Source organism: Ranitomeya imitator, chromosome 1 (assembly GCF_032444005.1).
Source record: "Ranitomeya imitator isolate aRanImi1 chromosome 1, aRanImi1.pri, whole genome shotgun sequence".
Classification (NCBI taxonomy): domain Eukaryota; kingdom Metazoa; phylum Chordata; class Amphibia; order Anura; family Dendrobatidae; genus Ranitomeya; species Ranitomeya imitator.
In genome coordinates this window covers 1,039,788,812-1,039,801,122 of record NC_091282.1, presented here as the reverse complement: position 1 = coordinate 1,039,801,122, position 12,311 = coordinate 1,039,788,812, and the positions used below count along the sequence as shown (strand labels likewise).

At 39.3% G+C, this 12,311-nt stretch overlaps 1 protein-coding gene across 1 annotated transcript in view; it reads right to left on the bottom strand.

The window, feature by feature from the left end:
• Window positions 1–4,945: 4,945 nt before the first annotated feature.
• The window catches only part of FHIP1A (FHF complex subunit HOOK interacting protein 1A), a 484,437-nt gene continuing 477,071 nt past the window's right edge, over window positions 4,946–12,311 (bottom strand). The window contains exon 13 of the mRNA XM_069744063.1: window positions 4,946–10,614. Within this exon, the coding sequence (XP_069600164.1) occupies window positions 10,397–10,614 (218 nt within the window). The 3' untranslated portion in view covers window positions 4,946–10,396. The remainder of the gene's footprint in view (window positions 10,615–12,311) is intronic.

The following is a 12,311-nucleotide window of genomic DNA, read 5'->3' as shown; positions in this document are numbered from 1 at the left end:
ATGCATACTTTTGCACCTTTTCATGTTAAAAATATGCTCTCTTCAATGTAACCTATTTCTTTCTTGTTAGCCATACAGCACCAGTAAAAGGTTTGGACACACCTATTCATGCAATGTTTTTTCTTGTTTTTATTGAATGTGCACATTGTAGAATCAGACTGTAGAAGCCATTGTAGAAGGCCGCACAACTACAATTAACATACAGTAGCGACCAAAACTTTTCCATTTTTTTTTTAATTACTTCTGTCTGGCTGTTGTGATGCCATTTTCCTGGTGATTTTAGTAAACCGAAAGCAAAAGGTTGTCAGCTATAAGGATGTAAATTGTGTTTGACATTGTTTTATCCCTTTATGTGTTAGTTTTCAATAATTGCTGGACCAAATTTTGTCATGGGTAGTTTATGTGTTTTTCAGTTAAAACATGGCAAAGACAAAGAAATATTTATCACCACATGTCGGGAAGCTTATTATTCTGAGAGTGAAGTCAGGCAAAAGCCAAAAAGAGGTAGCTATGGAATTCATCTGCTCTCAGAGTCAAGTGTCGCGTAGAATAAAGAAAAAAAGGGTTATGGAACAGTTGACAAACCTAGCAGTGGACGACCACAGAAAAGTTCCGTCAAAGTTGATCACATTATTAAGAGAGAGTCAGTATTTGATATCCATAAAAGTGATGTACAGATTTTGCACAAATTGAAGGAAGAATATGGGGTCAAAGTGAGTGACCAAACTGTGATGCGATGGCTAAGAGTAGTAGGGTTGAATGCACAAGTTCCAGTCATGAAGCCTTTTATCTCTGCAAAGAACCGGAAGGTCCGACTTGAGTTTGCCAAAGAACACAGTCAATGGAAAGAAACAGATTGGTCTAAGGTGTTGTGGTCAGATGAATCCAAGTTTAATCTGTTTGGTAGTGATGGCAAGCACTACATATACCGCCCAATCTCAAAAATGTAATGATGTAAGGTACCACCAAACACCTACAGTGAAACGTGGTGGCAATGTCATGGTTGGGGGCTGCTTTTCTGCATGTGCCATTGGCCCTCCACATAGAATTGATGGAAATATGCTACCATGTACAAGGATATACTGGATAATGTAATGCTGCCACATGGTAAAACTAAAGTAGGCAGGAGCTGGAAATTCCAGCAAGACCAATGATCCTAAGCACACAACCAACTTAGTCAAAAATTGGTTAGCAAAGAAAAATGTTCATCTGTTGCAATGGCCAAGCCAGTCACCTGATTTAAACCCCATAGAGCACCTTTGGTATGAGTTAGGGTGACGAGTTGAGGGCGATACCCATTGCAATAAAGATTAATTGTTTCTAAATGGAATGGAGCAAGATCCCTCTGGAGGTCTTGAATACCCTAGTGATTTCAATGCCCTGTCGGTGTGGTACAGTAATTAAAGCAAGATGTTATGCTACAAAATACTAAGTTACGGCATTGTAAACAATTAATTACTCTCTATGTTGTGATCAATAAATAGTATATGCAAAACTTTTGGCAGTTCGCTTTAATTAAATGACCGTACCTATATTCAAAAGCATTTTGGTTAAAATTAAGGTATTGCATGATGACAACTTCAAACACTTTCAATTCATCACCAGGAAAATCGCATCACAACAATCAGACAGAAGTAATCACACTTTAACCCCTTTACCCCCAAGGGTGGTTTGCACGTTAATGACCAGGCCAATTTTTACAATTCTGACCACTGTCCCTTTATGAGGTTATAACTCCGAAACGCTTCAACGGATCCTGGTGATTCTGACATTGTTTTCTCGTGACATATTGTACTTCATGATAGTGGTAAAATTTCTTTGATAGTACCTGCGTTTATTTGTGAAAAAAACTGAAATTTGGCGAAAATTTTGAAAATTTTGCAATTTTCAAACTTTGAATTTTTATGCAATTAAATCACAGAGATATGTCACACAAAATACTTAATAAGTAACATTTCCCACATGTCTCCTTTACATCAGCATAATTTTGGAACCAATTTTTTTTTTTGTTAGGGAGTTATAAGGGTTAAAAGTTGACCAGCAATTTCTCATTTTTACAACACCATTTTTTTTTAGGGACCACGTCTCATTTGAAGTCATTTTGAGGGGTCTATATGATAGAAAATGCCCAAGTGTGACACCATTCTAAAAACTGCACCCCTCAAGGTGCTCAAAACCACATTCAAGAAGTTTATTAACCCTTCAGGTGTTTAATAGGAATTTTTGGAATGTTTAAATAAAAATGAACATTTAACTTTTTTACACAAAAAATTTACTTCAGCTCCAATTTGTTTTATTTTACCAAGGGTAACAGGAGAAATTGGACCCAAAAAGTTGTTGTCCAATTTGTCCTGAGTACGATGATACCCCATATGTGGCAGTAAACCACTGTTTGGGCGCATGGGAGAGCTCGGAAGGGAAGGAGCGCTATTTGACTTTTCAATGCAAAATTGACAGGAATTGAGATGGGACGCCATGTTGCGTTTGGAGAGCCACTGATGTGCCTAAACATTGAAACCCCCCACAAGTGACACCATTTTGGAAAGTAGACCCCCTAAGGAACTTATCTGGATGTGTGGTGAGCACTTTGACCCACCAAGTGCTTCACAGAAGTTTATAATGCAGAACCGTAAAAATAAAAAATCATATTTTTTCACAAAAATTATATTTTTGCCCCCAATTTTTTATTTTTCCAAGGGTAAGAGAAGAAATTGGACCTCAAAAGTTGTTGTCCAATTTGTCCTGAGTACGCTGATACCCCATATGTGGCAGTAAACCACTGTTTGGGCGCATGGGAGAGCTCGGAAGGGAAGGAGCGCAGTTTGACTTTTCAATGCAAAATTGACAGAAATTGAGATGGGACGCCATGTTGCGTTTGGAGAGCCACTGATGTGCCTAAACATTGAAACCCCCCACAAGTGACACCATTTTGGAAAGTAGACCCCCTAAGGAACTTATCTAGAGGTGTGGTGAGCACTTTGACCCACCAAGTGCTTCACAGAAGTTTATAATGCAGAACCGTAAAAATAAAAAATCATATTTTTTCACAAAAATTATATTTTTGCCCCCAATTTTTTATTTTTCCAAGGGTAAGAGAAGAAATTGGACCTCAAAAGTTGTTGTCCAATTTGTCCCGAGTACGCTGATACCCCATATGTGGCAGTAAACCACTGTTTGGGCGCATGGGAGAGCTCGGAAGGGAAGGAGCGCCGTTTGACTTTTCAATGCAAAATTGACAGGAATTGAGATGGGACGCCATGTTGCGTTTGGAGAGCCACTGATGTGCCTAAACATTGAAACCCCCCACAAGTGACACCATTTTGGAAAGTAGACCCCCTAAGGAACTTATCTGGATGTGTGGTGAGCACTTTGACCCACCAAGGGCTTCACAGAAGTTTATAATGCAGAGCCATAAAAATAAAACAAAATTTTTTTCCCACAAAAATTATTTTTTAGCCCCCAGTTTTGTATTTTCCCTAGGGTAACAGGAGAAATTGGACCCCAAAAGTTGTTGTCCAATTTGTCCTGAGTACGCTGATACCCCATATGTGGGGGGGAACCACCGTTTGAGCGCATGGGAGGGTTCGGAAGGGAAGGAGCGCCATTTGGAATGCAGACTTAGATGGAATGGTCTGCAGGCGTCACATTGCGTTTGCAGAGCCCCTAATGTACCTAAACAGTAGAAACCATAGTAACATAGTAACATAGTTAGTAAGGCCGAAAAAAGACATTTGTCCATCCAGTTCAGCCTATATTCCATCATATATATCAGCCACAAGTGACACCATTTTGGAAAGTAGACCCCCTAAGGAACTCATCTTGATGTGTTGTGAGAGCTTTGAACCCCCAAGTATTTCACTACAGTTTATAACGCAGAGCCATGCAAATAAAAAATATTTTTTTTTCCACAAAAATTATATTTTAGCCCCCAGTTTTGTATTTTTCCAAGGTTAGCAGGAGAAATTGGACCCTAAATGTTGTTGTCCAATTTGTCCTGAGTACGCTGATACCCGATATGTGGGGGGGAACCACCGTTTGGGCGCATGGGAGGGCTCGGAAGGGAAGGAGCATCATTTGGAATGCAGACTTAGATGGATTGGTCTGCAGGCGTCACATTGCGTTTGCAGAGCCCCTAATGTACCTAAACAGTAGAAACCCCCCACAAGTGACCCCACATTGGAAACTAGACCCCTCAATGAGCTTATCTAGATGTGTTGTGAGAACTTTGAACCCCCAAGTGTTTCACTACAGTTTATAACGCAGAGCCGTGAAAATAAAAAATCTTTTTGTTTTCCCACAAAAATTATTTTTTAGCCCCCAGTTTTGTATTTTCCCAAGGGTAACAGGAGAAATTGGTCCACAAAAGTTGTTGTCCAATTTGTCCTGAGTACGCTGATACCCCATATGTTGGGGTAAACCCCTGTTTGGGCACACAGGAGAGCTCGGAAGGGAAGGAGCACTGTTTTACTTTTTCAACGCAGAATTGGCTGGAATTGAGATCGGACGCCATGTCGTGTTTGGAGAGCCCCTGATGTGCCGAAACAGTGGAAACCCCCCAATTATAACTGAAACCCTAATCTAAACACACCCCTAACCCTAATTCCAACGGTAACCCTAACCACACCTCTAACCCTGACACACCCCTAACCCTAATCCCAACCCTATTCCCAACTGTAAATGTAATCTAAACCCTAACCCTAACTTTAGCCCCAACCCTAACTGTAGCCCCAACCCTAACCCTAACCCTAGCCCTAACCCTAGCCCTAACCCTAGCCCTAACCCTAACCCTAGCCCTAGCCCTAACCCTAGCCCTAGCCCTAACCCTAGCCCTAACCCTAGCCCTAACCCTAGCCCTAACCCTAGCCCTAACCCTAGCCCTAATGGGAAAATGGAAATAAATACATTTTTTTTATTTTTCCCTAACTAAGGGGGTGATGAAGGGGGGTTTGATTTACTTTTATAGCGAGTTTTTTAGCGGATTTTTATGATTGGCAGCCGTCACACACTGAAAGACCCTTTTTATTGCAAAAAATATTTTTTGCAATACCACATTTTGAGAGCTATAATTTTTCCATATTTTGGTCCACAGAGTCATGTGAGGTCTTGTTTTTTGCGGGACGAGTTGACGTTTTTATTGAAAACATTTTTGGGCACGTGACATTTTTTTATCGCTTTTTATTCCGATTTTTGTGAGGAAGAATGACCAAAAGCCAGCTATTCATGAATTTCTATTGGGGGAGGCGTTTATACCGTTCCGCGTTTGGTAAAATTGATAAATCAGTTTTATTCTTCGGGTCAGTACGATTACAGCGATACCTCATTTATATCATTTTTTTATGGTTTGGTGCTTTTATACGATAAAAACTATTTTACAGAAAAAATAATTATTTTTGCATCGCTTTATTCTCAGGACTATAACTTTTTTTATTTTTTTGCTGATGATGCTGTATGGCGGCTCTTTTTTTGCGGGACAATATGACGCTTTCAGTGGTACCATGGTTATTTATATCTGTCCTTTTGATCGCGTGTTATTCCACTTTTTGTTCGGCGGTATGATAAAGCGTTGTTTTTTGCCTCGTTTTTTTTTTTTTTTTCTTACGGTGTTTACTGAAGGGGTTAACTAGTGGACAGTTTTATAGGTCGGGTCGTTACGGACGCGGCGATACTAAATATGTGTACTTTTATTGGTTTTTTTTTTATTTAGATGAAGAAATGTATTTATGGGAATAATATTTTTTTTTTTTTCATTATTTTGGAATATTTTTTTTTATTTTTTTTTTACACATTTGGAAAATTTTTTTTTTACTTTTTTACTTTGTCCCAGGGGGGGACATCACAGATCAGTGATCTGACAGTTTGCACAGCACTCTGTCAGATCACTGATCTGACATGCAGCGCTGCAGCCTTCACAGTGCCTGCTCTAAGCAGGCTCTGTGAAGCCACCTCCCTCCCTGCAGGACCCGGATCCGCGGCCATCTTGGATCCGGGGCTCGAGCAGGGAGGGAGGTGAGGAGACCCTCGCAGCAACGCGATCACATCGCGTTGCTGCGGGGGGCTCAGGGAAGCCCGCAGGGAGCCCCCTCCCTGCGCGGTGCTTCCCTGCACCGCCGGCACATCGCGATCATCTTTGATCGCGGTGTGCCAGGGGTTAATGTGCCGGGGGCGGTCCGTGACCGCTCCTGGCACATAGTGCCGGATGTCAGCTGCGATAAGCAGCTGACACCCGGCCGCGATCGGCCGCGCTCCCCCCGTGAGCGCGGCCGATCGGCTATGACGTACTATCCCGTCCAGGGTCAGATAAGCCCAGGGCACCTCGACAGGATAGTACGTCTAAGGTCACAGAGGAGTTAAAAAGAAAAAAAAAAAAAAAGAAAAACTTTTGGGCGCCACTGTATATGGAAACAAGGGGCAAAGAAACATGTGAAACAAAACAGACTGAGAGGTAGACCATAGATTCCCCAATGTATTCCCTTTTACTTTGTTGCCAGCTTTACACCCCTTTGGCATTCTCTCAAGCAGCTTCATCATGCAGTCACCTTGAATGGCTTACAGTTAACAGGTATGCCTGGTCAAGAGTTCTTTTGTGGAATCACCAGCCTTTAGATAGTGTTTATGTCCATCAGATGTGTTTTGCTGAGGCAGTGTTGGTGCACAGTTTTATGTAGTGCTAAACATACAACTATACTACTGAGGACCGTAAATAATGAGAGACTAGTTTGGGCTAATCCACACATGAACTAGATATTAAATCAGTAGAAATCTATACTTTGGTCCAATGAGTCAAAATTTTAGATTTTTAGTACCAACAATAATGTATTTGTGAGAGGTAGAAAAGGCGAGCAGATGGTTTCTACATGTGAGCTGGCCACTATGAAGCATGGGGTGTAAAGGTGGGGTGTTGGTATGGGGATGCTTTGCTGGCAACACTATTGGTGATTTAGCCCAAATTCAAAGCACGATTAATCAGCATTACTACAACATTATTAAACAGCATGTCATCCCAACTAGTTTTCCGCTAGTGGGACTATCATTTGTTTTGCAAAAGGACAATGACCCAAAACGCACTTCCAGGCTATGTAAGGGATATGTGACCAATAGAGATAGGGATGAAGTGCTGGATCACATAACATGTCCTCCACAAACACTTAATCTTAATCCAATTGAGATAGTTTGGGGTGAGTTCAACCTGGGAGTGAAGGCAAGGCAGCCAGCAAGTGCTCAGCACCTCTGGGAACTCCTTCAAGACTGTTGGAAAGCCATTCCAGATGATGTCCTGATGAAGCTATCTGAGAGAATACCAAGTGGTTTTAAAGTGTCAGTAGAGTAAAAAAAAGAGTAGTTTGAGAAAGCTACTGTAAGATATAACATATAATGTGATTTGTTTCACGCATCTTTACACCTTGTTGTCTTCTTTTTGCTGCCTTTATTATGAATCTAGAATGTATGCATTCCAAAATGAGTAAGTGACATTATTACATGAACAAGTGTGTAGAAACTTTTTACTGGCACTGTATATGGCAACCATTTATGAGTTTATTTTTGGTCAGAAAATCCACTATCCAGTGTGAGAGATATGTCCATGCTACTCCGCTAGTAAAACTTTTGCAATTAGTATAAAATATAGGATGTCAGGTCCCTTACCTGAGAGCAGCATGTTAAAAATGGAGAGATGCTGAGCTCTGGCTGAAAGTGACCCTTAAGTTGTAGATAAAAATGTTACCAAAACAACAGTGCATACTAAAATGGTCACTATTGTTTCAAAAAACTTTGAATGAATCAATATAAAAAAACAATAATATGAAACTTTGTACTATATGTTAATCAGAAAATTGTGCTTTGTTTCTACAATTATAAGCCACTTTTCACCCTATTTACTAAACTCATCAATCATCATCCTTTCTTTAAAATAGCTCGAGTCTGTATTGGTCAAAACAAATTGGCTTGCTGGTACTGTGATTCATTATTACTGAGCTTCCCAAAATTGCCCTATACTCCCTAGCCATAGGATGAGGGATAACTTGCTAATGACAGGGGGTCAAACTGATGGGGCCCCCAGTGGTTTAAATTAGCACTACAATAGCTACTTCTTATATGGAGCATAGGCCCACATAATCTTTGCTACAATAATTCCCATACGTTAATTGTTTGTTATTGCTGAAAAAGCGAAGTACAGTGCTCTGAGGTAGATCTGTTATCCCAGTGATTAGCCCCCCAGTGATCAGCAAGTTATCTGTAAATTAACGTCTTTGGTTGAGGGGAGGTGGGTAGAGCAGAGTGAGTTATTGACAGGCGAAGAGATATAGCCATGCTGAAGTTTTTCTGATAAGTAAATTACCTCACGCCAGTGCTGGATTCACAGCCATACAGCTAAATTGTACTGTATAATTTTCTAAAGTTTCTCTATGTTGCTTTTTTAGTGTGTGCTATATTAAGAAATAAGAGCAGGAATCCATTTATCAGGTTTTACAGTTTATGGGAGACTTCATAGAATATTGTCTCCACCCATTATCTCAAAAAGAACTAAAAATTAGACATAGAACCTACTGAGGTGAAATCTTGTCAAAATCCAGTATTTAGGTCATATAATGGTCAGAATTGGTGTTATTCTTCATGTGTATACATGAAGAATAACACCTATTCTGACCATTATACTTGAAATGACAGGTATGCTCTTAAACTTCCTACTACCGCTGTGAATCTGCCACAATTTCCCTTCATTTCCATCAACTGGCTATGAACTTCTCAGACTCCCGTATTGACACTTTACTCCCCTAGCCAGCAGTATGTTACGTGATATTTTTATCTAGAAAAACGTAAAGGTATTGCATCACATAATGTAATCAAACCACAGAAAGCTATAAATCCTCAAGCTCGGTGTCCACACATTCAAGAGATTGTCTAGTTAAATTAAGTTATAGGTTATAACTTGCTGATTGGAGGGTGTTCCACCACTGGGACCAGCACTGATCGGCAGAACGTGAAGTTTTATTCTTGTAAGAATGGACTGGCAGTGGTCATCTGCTACATGTGCTCTATATATTACCCATGGGGCTGCAAAGCACTGTGCCCGTCATTTTCCGGCAGGGACTGAAGAAAGAGGAGGTTGGGCATTCGACCTTTCACACTATCTATTAACAGAGTTAAAAGTTTAATTATCTACTACTATGGGACACCCACCGATCAGAAAATGATCATCTATCTTATAGATAAGTGATAACTTCCTGTAACCAAGCAACCACTTTAACAAATAGGAAATGTAAAAATAAACATTTCTTGTAATTACTATAGGGACCTCCTCATTCTACATTCTTCTCAAAACTTTAAAGCAAATTTTGGATGGTTTGAATAAAATATACTTGTCTTACTATAACCACTTTGCAGTACATTATTGATTGTAAATGCAATGTCCCTAAGATATATTAGAATTTCTGATCCTTACATGCGTATTCATTCTCAATATAGTGCAAAAGTTATCCAAGCAATTAAAGTATTAAGGAAACATTTGGTTTACAAACTGCCTTGACTTGGAATAAACTCTCTGTACAGTAGTATAAAATGGCTTTCTTATGGGGGAGGGGGCTTCTATAATTCTCAAGAAATTTTGCTGGTCTAATAAAGTACATGTACAAATCTAGATTCATAACTATCTCTGCTAGAAATCACTCATGATTATTAGACCAAATTTTTACATATTGTAATATATTATGTTTTGTGCTGTAAGTACATATTTTATAAGATTGCAAAACGACCTACATTTTTGTCAAAATTTTCCATAAGATATACATCCCCTTTCTACTTGTCCTAATAGGGATATATAGATATAGTGGAGAAGACTACCTGCTCTGGACCCCCTGTATGAGCCAGAACACAGAGCTGTTCTATGAGACCGGCCCTTTTCTTGTGGACTCTAGCTCTTCTCCTATTAATGGAATTCATCTAAATGATTGCAAGTACCATTATGTCTAATCTGCCCCATTCTTATTGATGGTTAAAGATAGAGCTAGCTTTTACAGAGCTATATTTCCTAATAAATGGTGAATACCATGGTGGAACCCAAAAATCTAGAGGAGCATTGCACCTTCCAGTATAAAAGGAAATCACAACTTGTATGTGAGCAAAACGTAAATGGTTAAAAAAAAAAAGAAAAAGAGGCACAAACCATTACAGTATTCGTAACTATGACTATTAAAACTACACAGTAAAAACAACCACCCCAGTAACCAGGACCAAAAAAGCCCATTTTCTATCAAGTATTACAGGAAGTAGTAAAAAGTATATATGGTACAGGAATTTATCACAATACCATAATAACTAAGAAAATAGATCATCTTCATTTAAAACAAAGGAACATAAAAACTGTAAAAGATGCTCAAAATCTACACAGAATACTAAAGTGCTAGAAATAGTCTCCCATAACATAATATAATACAGAATGTTGTTGGGCCAGAGCTGCAAGTTCTTTTAAAAATTCTGGAAATATGGCAGCTGCAAGCAAAGCATTCCTAGTACGAGTAGAGACTGCAGAAAGAGGGGGCGCTAGCTTATTTCTCTGTACTCCAGGATGTGAATGTTCTCCAGAAGTCATTTCCTTATCACCAGTCCCCGGTATATTATCTGTAAAAAAAAAAAAAAACACATTGTTAAATACATTAACTATTAAAATTAGTAATGAGCTAATATACTCGTTACTCAAGATTTCTTGAGCACGCTCAGGTGTCCTCCGAGTAGTTTTTAGTGCTCGGAGATTTAGTTTTCATCCCAGCAGCTGAATGATTTACAGCTATTAGCCAGCTTGATTACATGTGGAGATTCCCTAGCAACCAGGCAACCCCCACATGTACTTATGCTGGCTAAGAGATGTAAATCATTCAGCTGCGGCGATGAAAACTAAATCTCTGAGCAATAAAAAATACTCGGCGGACCACCGAGCATGCTCGGGAAATCTCGAGTAACGAATATATTCGCTCATCACTAATTAAAATGACAAATAAATTAAGTTACAACTGTTATCCTTAAACAGATGTTTAGCAATAGACAATCCAATCTGTGGTGTATTTTTACACCTGTCATCTCAACTTAATCCCTTTCTTACAATCCATCATAAAATTTGTCTGTTACTATAGGGCCGTGTTGGCTCGTTGCGTCTGCAGTTTGTTTTTTTGCTGCTGTCGTGGAAAAACCACAACATTTTTTGCCATGATATTAAAAAATTTGTCTACAAAAACATTGTGGTTTTACCACGACTGCAAGAAAACGCAGTGCGTAAAATCAGTCTTATTATCCAAAAGAGACCACTACTAAATGTACACAAAAGTGAAGTGATAAATAGCATTTACAGCAAAGCCAGCAGCATAAGTTGTGGATTGTTTCTTCAATACTTTCAGAAACTGACAATTCATTCAACTAATATTCATATTGAAGCCACTACAGGCCAAGTCCCCATGCAGACAGGTCTACAGTATTGCCGCTAATATATGATTGTATTTCGAAAATCTAATTGGCTAAAAATGCCGTATGCCACAAATAGTTTGTCTTATGCCCAACCAATATGGTTGCACTCCCTATCACTTGGCAAAAAAGTCTACAGCAATAAAAAACTAAAAATTAAATCCATGTCATATTACATACATGGAAAGTTAGTGAAAATCCAACACTTGGTTTCCAATGTGAATAAGAACAAAAGTTTTTACTGAAACATCCAAACTACTGTAAAATCACAGAAACAACACAGGGTATCTCGGAAATTGTAGCAAAAACCTATGCGTTTGAAACCGGCAATTGTGTGTGGTTCTTATTCATGCCATGCCTTCCTCGGTGGGTGTGAACCTTCTGGGTCCTCTTTACCCATCTATCACTCATTTTATTCAGGTTTCTTTTCCTTATTATGCATTCCGCTATATTGTGGTTATGCACTGAAAACATGCTTGTACCATTTTCATATGTGCAGTGCCCCAAAATCAGGCCACTAATAATATACCATTGTACGTATATTTTTGTGCTGCTGGACAACTTCTTGTAAATCTAAACTGTAAAAATGTATACCACACATATTTATAAATGCAAGTAAAAGTCTTCTTGGATTTAATGAAATGGGCACAGATTACAGCGTAGCGTAGAGCTGTACTGAAAAGCAGAAAAGTTAGAAAGTTCTCGACCTCCTGACATGTCTGATACTGTGGGACCATGCAATTTATATTCTCATTGCTTATGCATTGCTGGCACAAGGAGTCTCGCAGTTCAAGAAGTGTGGAGAACTAGCAGAGAGTTACAAGACGGCTATAACCTGCAAACCAGGCATTTGTCAAAGATAT